Genomic DNA, 13,682 nt, shown 5'->3' with positions numbered 1-13,682 from the left:
GGTAAACTGTGGTCAATGACGTGAGACAAAGTATATGTGAACTGTTGTATAGAAAGTGAATTTGCTCTGTAAATCTTCACCCAAATCACAATTAAAAAAAAAAAAAAAAAAAAGACTGAAGGCACTGAGGTTTTACACCCCTTGTAAGCTGTTGATTGCTTGTGTCTGCTGGCTCTGCACTCTCAGGACCGGGCTTGGGTCTCAGCATCTGGGTTCCTGGTGCCCACGAGGCCCAGACCAGAGCAGACCCAGTGAGGTCAGTGAATCCATGAGTGCATCAGTCCATCGCCCAGGTTAGGGAGAATGCTTTTTTTCCCATTTGAATTTTTTTCTGATAGAAATAATGTGTTCCTTGTACAAAATTCAAACATTGCAGACATAGATGTCCCCCTCCAAAAGTCACTCATCATTAATGTGGGTTCATGCATCGTAAGGTTTTTTTTTTTGTCTACATACATATGAATTTGAATTTTTTTCATGGCATCAGTAACATTTTGCAACTTATGTTGCCTCTTTCAGTACCTTTGATACATTTTTTAGAGCTTTATTAAATTTTAAATAACATCTTTGAGGTATAATTTACATGTGATAAACTGTACCCATTTAGTGAATATAATTTGTTGAGGTTTTTTTCTTTTTTCTTTTTAAATTCTCTATTTTACCCTTTCTCCATTCTCTGGCATTCATTAATTTTCTGTCTGGAATTGAACCCACACCTGTGGTTTCCAGCCAAACAAAGTACAGGCATGTGAGTTGAACATTTACCTCAAGTAGACACACGCCCTGGAGAGAACAATCATGGGAGAAGGAAGGGCTGCTTATGCACAGGGAGATAGCTCAGGGGGCTATCTTTTTTAAGTTCCTCATATAAGTGGAATCATGGAATCTGTATGTAGTCTTTTGTGTTTGGCATATTTCACTCAGCATAATGTTTTCTAGATTCAGCCATGTCATAGTATTTGCCAATACTTCATTCCTTTTTCCTTTTTATGGCTGAATTATATTCCATTGTGTGGATACATCACATTTTGTTTCTCCATTTGTTGATGGACACTTGGGTTATTTCCACCTTTTGGCTGTTATGAATAATGTTATCTTTGATGTCTTTATGTGTAAGTACTTATCGATCTGCCTCATTCTGCTAAAGCTGCAACACCCAAATCGCACTCCAGAAAACTAGACCACTTACAGTCCTACCAGTTGTTTGAGAGGGTTTATTTCTCTACATCTTTGTCCACATTGGATATTAATGATCTTTTTTGATCCTCTAGTGCTGCTCCAACAGACATACCACAGATGGGTGGCTTTAACAAAGAGGGATTTATTCTCCTACAGTTTAGGAGTCCATGTTCAAAGTGCCAGCTCTAGGGACTGGGTGAAGGCCCCTCGACCTTGGGCTTCAGCTCTGCCTATTGCTCTTGGCCCACTGGACCTGAAGGCTTCTCTTAACTTGGACAGCTGCTGGCTGCTGAGGCTGACAAACCCAAGGTTGACAAGTAAAATGGCACAGTCCTGAGATTATCAAACAACAGGGCAGGCCACTAGTTCAAGTACAGAAACAGTTCCAAGATTGGCAGGGCCAGCATGGCAGGCTGCTGAATGTAGACTCAGCTAAATGCAGGTTCCAAGCATGCCAAAAAAAAAGCTCAAGACTTTTCTTAAGGCTTCTCCTTACATAGTGGGAGCAAACCACATCCCTAAGGCAGCTACTCAGCTGCTCACAGTAGATTCCACCATGGAGTTGATTACCAGTCTCGTCATGGGTAGTAACTACATCCAGCTGCCCAGCCACTCAATCCCAGGCCCAGCCAAGTTGACACATAACACCCCCTTATAGATCCCCAATGTCTTACTTTAATTTGCATCTCTATTGGGTTTTTGTTTGACTGTTGCATATCCATTTACAGACTTTTCCCAAGTGGGTTTTTGTCAGAGTATTTGTCAACACCTGAGTTTTCATGTGCAACTTCCTGGTGGGCAAGGCCAGATGTCCCCTTGCTGTTGGCTGTGCCCAGCTCTGCTCTGGTGTTCATGGCTCTAGGAGCACCTGTCCTCTCCTGTATCACGGTAGCCAAGAGTCCCCAGTCCCTGCCTGGCACTGTTCCCATGCATGGGTGGGGGTGTGTAAGAGGAAGGGAGTGAAATAGTGAAGGGCTTGGAATTGGGAGTCAGGCAGATCTGAGTTCAAGTCCCAGCCCAGCTCTAATGGATTCAGCCTGATGGTCCCTCATTTTGGCAGGCAGGTCAGAAGTAAGGAGAATGGAAGAAGCTGGTGCCTTTATAATAAAGGCCTGAGGGTCGGGCAGGTGGCTTTATAGACAAGGCTGAAATTTCAGATCAAACATATTTGGATGGAACCAAGACCATCCACTTCTCTGCTGTGGGTTATGTGACCTTGGAGAAGTCATTTTCCTCTGAATTTATTTTGTTTTCTGTGAAATATGGCTCAGAACAGGTAGTAACCCTCTCAACAGATCACAGGGCAAGAGCAGTGAGGGTGGAGAGGACACAGGGCTAATGGGATGGCATGTACTGAGGAGAGTCAAAGTGTGGCCAACAGCCAGCCCAGGAGAGGGCTGAGGGCCTAGTGTTTAGAGTTGGGGCTTCTGGCAGCATGGAGCAGGTGTGCCTTCCCCTCTTGACCTGGAAGCTACCTTCCAGTAGCCCTGACCCTGCCTGCCAAGTACACTCAGGGTTTGTTGGTCAGAGCCACCCATGACCCTCCTACCTGGCTCTGTTTGAATGGGCTCCCAGTCTCAGTGGAGGAAGCTGGGCTGGGGCCAGGGTCACCTCCACTTGAAGGAAGGCCATAGGGCACTCTGAACAGCTCTCTGCTCTTCCCACAGCCCTGCTTCCTCAAGGATTGGGAGATGCATGTACACTTCAAAGTCCATGGTGCAGGGAAGAAGAATCTTCATGGGGACGGCATTGCCTTGTGGTATACCCGGGATCGCCTTGTGCCAGGTGGGGCCTTGCTGAACAGGTAGACCCTGTAGGTGGGGAGGGTGGAGTGGGGTGGGTTGTACTTGGTTTCTGTGTAGGGTCTTCCATTCAGTGCCACCTTCCATTCAGGACACCGGGGCTTCTCTCAGATAAAACCTGGGCTCTAAGGTTGGCTCTGGAAGGAGTGTCTCTTAGTGAAGAGGAATAGCTGATCCTGCGGCTTACCTCTGTACCCGCAAACGTGCTCCTGGCATCCCCAGCTGAGTTCTGCCATTAGCCGTGTCCTGGCCTCAGACCACTGCTAGTTGCTGTTGAGTCATTTCCAACTCATGGTGACCTCATGTGTGCCAGAGTAGAACTGTGCTCCATGGCATTTTTAATGGCTGATTTTTCAGAAGTAGATCACCAGGCCTTTCGTCTGAGGAGGCTGTGGATGGACTTGAACTCCCAGCTGTTTGGTTAAGAGCCTAGGGTGTTAATCTTACATGCCACCCAGGAATTCCGGGGTATGCTAGCGCTTTTAAATCTTTGGCCTGGTCCTTACCCCACAGTTTACGCTGCGTGTGTATGGTATGGGAAGGAGATGGAGAGTAATGAACTCAGATCGCACATGTAGTGAGAACTTGGCTTAGAGCAAACCAGTAGGCTCTTGGCCTGTATACTAGCTAAGAATTTATTATTATTATTATTTGATAGTTTACAGAGCACATTCTTCTTCCATTCATCAGTTCATAGGCATTTTGTTTCATGACATTGATTATAATCCCCATAATGTAACAGCTCTCTTCTATTTCCTCCCTGTGGTTACCTTTTCCCTGTGTCCTTTCCTATGCATTCCTGCCTTCTGAGCTTTCTCCCTGTGCAAATACTGCCCTTCTGATCTTCCATGGTTGATCGGTCTAAGGAGTGTACCTACCTGGTGTGAATATTCACTTTATACACCTGTCTGGAAGTCATGGGAGGGAATTCCAGGCCCAAAGGGTGACTAGGGGCCATAATCTTGAGGGTTTCAACAGTGTCTGTCACACCAGTAAGCCTGCTCTTTATGATTTTGAGTTTTATTCCACATTTTTCTCCCACTCTGTCTAGGGCTAGAGATGGGTTTTTACCATTCTACTACTTTAAAGGCTTATTTAAAATAAAGGCAAAACCAAGGAAGACTGTGTGACAGACTATATGTAGCCCACAAAGTCTAAAACATTTCTTCTCTGGGCTATTGCTGTTACAGAAAAAATTTGCTGACTCCTGGTTTAGAAGCTGGGGCATCCTCTTTCAGGGTCCTTCCTGAATGTCCACCTGCTTTTCATGGGCTGAGTTTGCCCTGGTCCCTTGACGCTCGTCTTGGAGCACATGGCTTCAGATTGGAGTCTTCTTGGCTTTGCCCCTTAAGCCTCCCTCTTCTGGTTAAGTGACCAGTGGATTGACCTTTTTCCCTATCCAGATGCCATTACTTTACCATTCAGGTACTCATGGGATAACTCCTATTTATTGTAGTGCCTCAGGCACTTGACTGCTAACCAGAAGGCTGGCAGTTCAAGCCCACCAGCCACTCCTCAGAAGGGAGGTTGGGAAATCTACTTCTGTAGTGATACTGTCTCGGAAACCCAAGGAGGAGTCATTATGAGACAGGGCCGACTCGTCAGCACATAACAACAACAACAACATCCCAGTATGAGACCATTTCCTTACCATTCCAGGGCCTGTGTTTGGAAGCAAAGACAACTTCCATGGCTTAGCCATCTTCCTGGACACATATCCCAATGATGAAACCACTGAGGTAGGCCACCGCTTTTCCTGTAGAGCAGGAGAGGAAGGCCTGGGTAATTGTCTGGGGGCAGGAAAACTGGGACTTCTCCTGGCAGCTTTTAGATCCTGGGGAGGTAGATGCCCCACTGGTTCCTCAGGCCAGGCTGGTTGTGGAGTAACCAGTGTCTCGGTCCCAGCGTGTGTTCCCGTACATCTCGGTGATGGTGAACAATGGCTCCCTGTCCTACGACCACAGCAAGGATGGGCGGTGGACAGAGCTGGCAGGCTGCACAGCCGACTTCCGCAACCGAGATCATGACACCTTCCTGGCTGTGCGCTACTCCCGGGGCCGCCTGACGGTGAGCAGGCTGATGGGAGGGGTACAGGCTCTGCCCATGTGCAGGGGCTGGGGAGGTGGGGGCCTGGGCTGTGGATGTGCTTGACCTGCCAGCTGCTGCAGGTGATGACTGACCTGGAGGACAAGAACGAGTGGAAGAACTGCATCGACATCACTGGAGTGCGTCTGCCCACCGGCTACTACTTTGGAGCCTCGGCTGGCACTGGTGACCTCTCTGGTGAGTAGTGCTAGGTTGAGCGAGGAGTTCCTTCTGTCTTCATCTTTTCTGGTCTAGCAGGAGCTTGAGAACTTTTTTTCACTTAGCTTCTACAAGCACCAGTGTTCTTTCTTGCCTTACTGTTGTCTAAACCTTGGAGTGCCCTAGGGCTTAGCTTAGTCCTTGAATGAACTGTGGTGATCTTTTCCTATCTTTACCAAAAACCAAACTCACTGCCGTCGAGTCAGTTCCAACTCAGAGCAACCCCTCCTCGGGTTTGCCCAGTCTTCCTTCCAATGAGTGGCTGGTGGGTTTGAACCACCAGCCTTCTGGTTAGGAGTCAGATGCCTTAGGCACTATGCCATCAGAGCTTTCTCTAGGAGATATTTTTTTAAGGAAAAAAAAAAGCAAACTATTTGCTGTCAGGTGACTGCTGACTTTTGGTGACCTCAGCTGTGTCAGAGTAGTCAGTGGCTGTGACCTTTTGAATATAGGTCGCCATGCTTTTCTTTTAAGGTACCTCTGAGTCATTGTGAACCTCTAGCTTTCAGTTAGCAGCTGAGTGGTTAACTGTTTGCACCATCCAGGAGCTCTGTCTTTAGGAGATGAAAACCAAAAATCCAAACTCATTGCCATTGAGTTGATTGCTACTCTAGCAACCCCCCTTGGGTTTTGGAGGTAGTAAATCTTCATGGAAGTAGACTGCCACATCCTCCTTCTATGGAGCAGCTGGTGGGTTTGAACCACTGACCTAGTTAGCAGCCAAATGCCTTATCCACCAGAGCTCCTTGTCTTTAGGAGATAGGAGGTTTTAAATCTATGTGCTGTAGACTCTCAAGTCTGTATCTCTGGCCCAGACCTATATAGGCACTAGCCTACTCGATATCTCTGCTTGGATGTCTAAGCCATCTCAGGTTTAAATCTACCAGTGAAGATACAATCTTGTCCGCCAAGATGTAAGTTTCACCACCATCTTTCTAGTGGTTTGGGCCAAATAATCTTGATGTCACTCTGGACTCTTTTTTTTTTTCTTCTCTCTCTCAGGTCACCGCTAATCCAATGACAAGTTCTTGGCTCTGTCTTAGTGGTATATCAGGCCCCTCCTCCCTCGCCCACCCCGTGCCACCTCCCAGGTCCAACCACACTGTCTCCCACTCTCCCGTCTCTCTCTCTTCCACTCTGCTTTCCCTCAAGCCCCCCAGTCTGCCCAGCACAAGAGCAGTGTTAAAACTCAAGCAGACCTCATCACCCTTCTGCTCACAACTCTGCGGGGCTTCCTGTCTCTCTCAGAGGAGAAGTCCCAGGCCCTGCATGCACCCTGTGTGCTTGGACCCCACACTCACACCCTCGGTTCCCTCTGCATGGGCAGCACTCACTGCATTCCTTGTGTCCATGTGCCTCCCTGCTGTACCACCTCTGTAGGCTTTTGCACTTGCTGTCACACCCTCATCTCCCCACATCTTTGCTCACATGTCATTCTCTCAGGGGACTTCCTTGACTTCCTTCTTTAAACTGCATCCACACACCCCCTCCCCCTATCCCTACATACTCCCCATCAGCTTTCCTGGCTTTATTTTTCTTCACAGTACTTACCATCTTTGAATCTACCACATAATTTATTTTTGTAGCTTTATTATTTATTTTATTGGCTGTGCCCTGCCTTCCCCTGCCCCACCTCCCAAAAAATCTTAAGCTCCACAAAGTCAAGGGTTCGCGTATGGCTACAAGCCTGTGGCCTGTGAGAGAGCCCAGCCCTAGTGGCTGCTCAGGAAGCCTGGGCTGCTGCCAGCCTGTGCAGGCCTCACTGGCTCACAGGCCTGAGTGGTTCTGCATGGTGGCCTTTGGCTGTGGTTCTCCATCCTCTCCCTCAGGCCTTCAGAAGGTACCAGGCTCAGGGCTGACTCCTGCTGACTGAATGGGAACGGGACAAGCCAGGTCCATCCTCAGGATGGGCCTTCCCTGAGCCTCTTACCACAGAACTGTCTGGGTCCACCTGATCCTAAGGATGTCCTTGGTTTAGGAGTTTTGTATTTAATAATTTTTAATATGGACACTTATCTACCCCAGAAGGAGAGAGTGGTGTGATATAACCCCTGTTCCTGTTGCCAGCTTCCTAATGACCAGCTCGTGCCAGCCTTGCTTTGTCTGTGGTTCTGCCCTCACTCTTCGTTGTCCATCCCCACCACTCATTATTCTGAATTCCCTCTGGTAGTATTACGGCATGTGTCTTCTGAGGTTCTTGGGAACAGGATCAGATCTGTGTGGCAGGCTGGCTCTCAGAGGCTGGTTGAGGAGCCCAGTGGAGGGGACTTAAGGGGCCCTGAGAAAAGTGGTGTTTAACGTTAATTAGGTCCTGGTGAGCTGCTCCTTCAGTGGCAGTCAGCCGTTGAAAGCCCTGTGGAGCACGGTGCTCCTCTGACTTCAGTAGGGTCTCCTTGAGCTGGAGGCAGCATGACAGTACGTGGTGGGGCGGTGGTAACGTTGACTGGAGGGTGGTCAGATAGCAGGTATCTGACGTGTAGTCATCTGATGTATCCTTCCTAGGGAGGTAGGGGTATATTTCCCTTTTACAAAAATGAGAACACTGAGAATTTGAGAGGTGAAGGGATTTACCCAAGATCACACATTTAGGAAGTGGCAGAACTGAAATGTGAACTTGACTCTGACTTTCCCCCCATGTCCACTTACAGCTTTTCTTGGGATTGGGTGCATTTGACTATCAGATACCATTCAGCTCTGGCCCCACTGTGGCTGCCAAACCTTTGTTCTTTAGGTTCTCCCTTCTCCAGGCTGCAGCTGTTCCTTTTTTAAGTAAGGCCTTTCTTCAGGTTCTAGTCAGTCAGCTTAGTTTATAGCTAAACTCTGGCTGGCCTGGACCCATGTCTTGGCTCTGGGCCTCTACTTTCTCATCTGTAAAATGGGTGATAAGTTCATAGGAAGTTTCCCCTTTTGAGCCAGAGGTTCTTTCCTGCCCATGCTGATTGAGCTGGGCCTTTCCCAAGTTTCAGGTATAATTTCTGACCATGCACTCGTCGGTATCCCAGGCACTGGTCTCTGTGACAGGAACTTCTGTCACCGCTGCCCTTGGGAGGATCAGACTCTTCCACCAGTCATTGAACAGTGTTGCTGGTTCTTAACTGATTCCTGTTTACTTCCTCATTTATTCATCATGATAACTAGCTAAAATGGAGATTGTCATTGTGATTGCCATTGAGTCGAGCCTAGCTTAAGACCACCCTATATGTACAGACAAGGAGCTCTGGTGATATAGTGCCTAAGACATTTGACTGCTAACCAGAAGGTTGGTGGTTCAAACCCACCAGCTACTCTGTGGAAGAAATATTGGGCAATCTACTTCTGGAAAGATTTGCCACCTCAGAAGCCCAAAGGGGGTTGCTGTGAGTGGCATTGATTAGATGGCAGTTGTTTTTAAATATGTACAGACTAGAATGCTTCACAGGGTTTTCAAGGCTGTGGCCTCTTAGAAGCAGTTCACCAGGCCTTTCTTCCATGGTGCCTCTAGGTGGGTTTGAACTGTCAACCCTTCAGCTAGTAGTCAAGTGCTGTTACTACTCTTATTTTACAGGTGAGGAAACTGAGCCTCAGGGAAGGGGGCTGACTTGGGATTTAGACCCAGATCATTTTGATTTTAAAGCCCTTGCTATTTTTTCCCCACTCTGCCCCTCCCAAGTTTCTTATTGCCAAGTCCTGGAGGTGGTCCAGCCCCGGGGTCCTGTCTCACGTTCCCTAAGGACAGCCAGTCCTGTGGCTGGGGCAACAGCTTCTCCTTGGGTAGGGGTCTGGGCTGCGTGTGCAAGGCTGGCCCCAGGTTCATGCCAGGCTCCCTCGGCCCTCCAGACAATCATGACATCATCTCCATGAAGCTGTTCCAGCTGATGGTAGAGCACACCCCTGACGAGGAGAATATTGACTGGACCAAGATTGAGCCCAGTGTCAATTTCCTCAAGTCTCCCAAAGGTATGTGTGTGTGTCACCCTCTCCCCAACTAGAAGGGGCACATGGGATGTGTTTCAGGGCTGAGGTGCTCACAGGACTAGTGCTCATGGTCCAGTGTTGTCCTGCCCGGTCTGAGGGCTCATTGGTCAGCCCTGCCCCTAGAGAGTGGCTCTGGCTGGCCCTGTTCTGAGCTCCCAGTCAGGTCTGCACTGGTGAGGTTTTGAGTAAATGAATGTGACAAAAGGAAGTCTATCCATGAGGACATCTTTGCTGTGTGATTTCTGTTGAGGCAAACAGTGAATCAGCAGGTATCTGGGCCCCTGGCAGTGCTTTTCCTGTACTGGCTGCAGCGACACCAGCGTAGTATGTGTCAGTCATGTGCTGGGCCCTCTGATACCACATGTGCATCATCTCATCATATGACCCCAGGTGAGTACTTCTCCTCTTAGGGAGGAGGGACTGGAGTGATCTCAAGTTTCCTCCACTAGAAAGAGGCAAAGGCAGGACTTGAACTTAGGCCTCTGCAATCTCAAAGCCTGGGATCTTCCCATGACATTGATTAGCCCCACTCCATTCTCACAGCAGATGCTGTGGTGAAGAGATGATTTTCCTGTGTGGAGAGTCAACCCCAAAATCAGACACGTGCCTGTGGGGCAGGCACACAGGCCTTGTTAGAGTGAGAGTACACTGGGGCTTCAACCCCACCTGCGGCCACTGTACAGAGTAAGCCCGGGGTGGACAGGTCCTTCTGATTTTTAGAAGCCAGAAGAATCCAGAGTTTTATGAGACATCTCGCTTTTTCAAGGTTCAAATTGTTTTTCAACCTTTTAGGATCCAAATACATCAGGGTATGGACCACCCTTTTATAACCTTTGGGGTTTCTGGCTGCAGAGTGGAGACATCATCTCTCATTGTCAGACTTGTGGTCCGTCCATTCCTTCAGCAGACATTTCCCAAGCTTCTACCCCCATGAGCCATGTGCTGGGTGCTGGAGACTCAGGCTCAGTCTAGTGACTGAGGCAGAGCAGAGGATAAAGGGGCTGAAGGAGCCCAGAGCCAAGAGCCTGCTGGAAAGGCCCATTGCCAGGGATGTCCTGGTTCAGTGAGGGACACTGCTGTAGCTGTGCAAGGCAGGGAGATGCTGGCCTGAGACACCAGGTGGGTTGGCAGCTTATCCAGAGTCCAGCTGTGAAAGCAAGAGTGATGCAGAGAGGATTGTATGTGGCCTTCCAGGCGAGGAGGACAGTGCAGACGAAGCCGAGAGGAAGGCTGGAGGAGGCCAGAGCTTGGAGAAGGGAGGTGGGTGGAGGACCAGGCACAGGCTGTGCAGGAAGACAGCACTGAGTTCAGACCCTGCTCCTAGGTGCTTAGCTTTATGAACTTGGGAGGCCCATTTTCTCTCTCAGCTCTTGTCTGCAAAGAGATCACTGTGTCCCCTTCCCAGGGTCACTAATACCCCATGAGATGCCTGTGTGACAGGGCTGGCACCAGGGAAGCTGCAACTGCAAGGCTTAGGCGTTTGCCTTCCCACTGCCTAAGGGCAGGGCCTGTCATGGTGGCAATGTGGCCAGAGCAGGAGGACAGGGGTGGGGGACCTGGGGCCTGGGAGACCTTCAGGAGGCCACCTAGAGCATTCAGGTGTGAGTGGTCAGCCTTCAGTCAACGTCGTGTTTCTGCAGACGTGCACCTCAAGCCACTGAAGGAGAGAAGGGGAGAGGCAACAAGCATGGGGGTACTTGTAAGAGCAGCTTCCTGCCCCCCTCCCTCCTTCAGACTCAGACTTCCAGACAGCCTAGAAGTCTGGTTTCAACCAGCTTCTTGCAGCTGAAGCTCTAGGCCTCCACTCTGGGAATCTTTATCCCAGTAGGATTGTCTCTTCCATACTCCCCTGCCTCTTCATGCTGTGGACTGAGAGCTGTATAGAGGCAAGTTAACCCAGTTCTCCTGTCCCTAGTGGTAGCTCTGAGCAAGACGCATGAAGGGCACATGTCTGTGTGGTGTGTGTGCATGGTCCTACCCAAGTATGGCACCCACAGCACATGTCCTGGTCCCTGCTCCTGTACGTGTACCATCCGCCCGTGAGGGCAGCGGCTATACCTGCTTTGCTGTTTCAAGCTGCTCCTTCTCTTCTCCCTCAGACAATGTGGACGACCCCACGGGGAACTTCCGTGGTGGGCCCCTGACGGGATGGAGGGTGTTCCTGCTGCTGCTGTGTGCGCTCCTGGGCATCATCGTCTGTGCTGTGGTGGGGGCTGTGGTGTTTCAGAAGCGGCAGGAGCGGAACAAGCGTTTCTACTGAGCAAGCGTGTGGGATGCTTGGCTGCGGACGGGCCTGGCCTTGGGCCTCAGGCACTAATGTGAACTTTTTTTTACTTGGATTTTAAAAGAAAAACAAGACCACCTTATTTCTTAATTGTTTCAAAGAAATAATTAAAATATTTTCTTACATTTTGCTTCTTGCCCAGCCAGGACAGGTGGCAGGGCTGGGGAGTAAGGATTTGGGGTCCCCGTAGCTGGGGGGAGGGCCCGTCTCCCCATTGCTGGCATCTCAGGAACAGAGAAGGCTGGCATCTACTGGAGCTGGATGAGACCCTGCAGGCCCCATGGGACTGTCATGGGGGCCTCCTTGGGATGCAAGCCCTGATCCTGTTTGTGGTGAGGTTGCGCGGCGGCATTGGAGACCTGAGTTCAGGAACCTGGGCTTTTCTTTTCACCTCTGAGCTTCTTTTCAAGGCAGCCGTGGAGCTGGGGCTGGAGGAGCACTCAGTGGGGCCGAGTGTGACTGTTTGCTAAATAAAGTGAATTAACCAACCTCAGCGTCTAACTGTCCTATGGGCTCGCCTTTCTTTTTCTAATAACACCCAGCTGGCCACTGGGAGCATTTGGCCTTGTCCCACTTTGGGCTGCACGCAGCCCCCAAGATAGGTACTGTGGGAGGCCTGATTTACAGGTGAGGACACTATGGCTCTCAGGTGAAGCAGAATGTGCCCAGTGTCACACAGCAATGATGCAGTGAAGACTGGAGCCCAGACAGCCTAACCTGTGCCATAGGCAGTCCCTGTGTGGTCTCCAAGTGCTTTAGTCCCCTGGGTGAGAGGACTCTGCGTGGGAGGTGTAGGGTACCACACAGAGGGCCAGACCTTAGTCCAGGTCTCAAGCCCAGGATGCGAGGGGAAAAGTGACAGGGAGCTCTGGGGGGTGCTGGCTCAGGAGGTGCTGGCTCAGGGGGTGCTGGGATGAGCTGCATGGGGCTGGGGAACAGGAGCAAAGACAAGAGTCAGTAGTGATGTTTGAGTTGCCTTGGGGGACGAAGATGGTACCAGCAGTGGGAGAAAGCCAGCAGCTGATACAGGGTGGCCGTGATTGGTAGCATCCAGTCCTGTCATTGTCAGTCTAGACCTACCCAGGCTTGGATTGGGTCTCTGTCCGTCCTTGGGTACCTCACTGAGTTGATGGTAGCAGGTCTTCAGTATCTACTTCTCATTCACTGTTAGATAACACAAGTCTCTGATCGCAACAGCAAAACCAAAACCTTACCTTTTCCTTTTGCAGAAGGCTTCTTTGTAATTAATGTCAAGTAGAGTGTCATTTCAAAATACCAAATAGTATACAAGTATGAGTAACTTACTGTCCACGATGCATTCTGTGAAATAGGATGTTACGTGATTTGGACATTGTACCAACACCATATTATGTACAGGAGGGAGGTGCACAGGTCGGTCCCTGGGGCTCCAAGACCCTAGCCACTGCGGCTTCGCAGCGGGACTCAATGAAAACTTTGACTTACATACCACCGGTCTGCATGGTTGCAACCGCAGGAGCAACACTCACTCCCAGCCACCTCCTGGCTTGCTGCCAGGGGCTTGCTTCCTTCCTTTTTCCCTCCCCGTCTGTCTTCTCTGTCTCTGGCAAAGGACTTTAAACTTTTCCAGCCCTGCCCAGCCCTTTTCCATCTCCCCTCCTCCCACCACCACCACCACTGCAGCCCCAGAGGCTGCCTCAGACCTGGGTAGGAGCTGAACCTCACAGGCTGAGTTTGCTGCAGGACATCCCTGGGTGACTCCAGCGGTGTCTGGGCATGAGGTCCTCACCTGAGGCTGATGGCACCCCCACTCCCTGCGGCCCCAGGGCCAGCGGAGGCAGAACCTAAAGAGCTAGATCTCTCTGTACTCAGCAAAGTACTTTTGCTAGTCCATTCTCCTACCAAACAACAACAACAACAACAAAAAAAAACACTGCGGTGGAGTCGGACCCGACTCAGCAACCCCTCCTTGGGTTTCCGAGGCAGTATCACTATGAAGTAGATTGCCTAACCTTCCTTCTGAGGAGTGGTTGATGGGTTTGAACCACCAGCCTTCTGGTTAGCAGTCAAGTGCCTTAGGCACTGTGCCACCAGAGCTCCCATTCTCCCACCAGCATTTCTGAATTCTATTATAACCTTATAGGAGCTCTGGTAGCGTTAGTGCCTAAGGCACTTGACTG

At 49.9% G+C, this 13,682-nt stretch overlaps 1 protein-coding gene across 1 annotated transcript in view; it reads left to right on the top strand.

The window, feature by feature from the left end:
- Positions 1 to 11,499, top strand: part of LMAN2 (lectin, mannose binding 2) — a 23,349-nt gene extending 11,850 nt beyond the window's left edge. Inside the window, exons 3-8 of the mRNA XM_007952950.2 lie at positions 2,847 to 2,964; positions 4,641 to 4,720; positions 4,887 to 5,048; positions 5,150 to 5,264; positions 9,102 to 9,221; positions 11,339 to 11,499. Coding sequence (XP_007951141.1) covers positions 2,847 to 2,964; positions 4,641 to 4,720; positions 4,887 to 5,048; positions 5,150 to 5,264; positions 9,102 to 9,221; positions 11,339 to 11,499 — 756 coding nt within the window. The remainder of the gene's footprint in view (positions 1 to 2,846; positions 2,965 to 4,640; positions 4,721 to 4,886; positions 5,049 to 5,149; positions 5,265 to 9,101; positions 9,222 to 11,338) is intronic.
- The last annotated feature ends 2,183 nt before the right edge of the window (positions 11,500 to 13,682 follow it).

The sequence above is a fragment of the Orycteropus afer genome, unplaced genomic scaffold (genome assembly GCF_000298275.1).
Source record: "Orycteropus afer afer isolate SDZICR_OR568_19922 unplaced genomic scaffold, OryAfe1.0 scaffold00366, whole genome shotgun sequence".
NCBI lineage: Eukaryota > Metazoa > Chordata > Mammalia > Tubulidentata > Orycteropodidae > Orycteropus > Orycteropus afer.
Note: the sequence above shows the minus strand (reverse complement) of the source record. Positions and strands in the feature narration are given on the sequence as shown.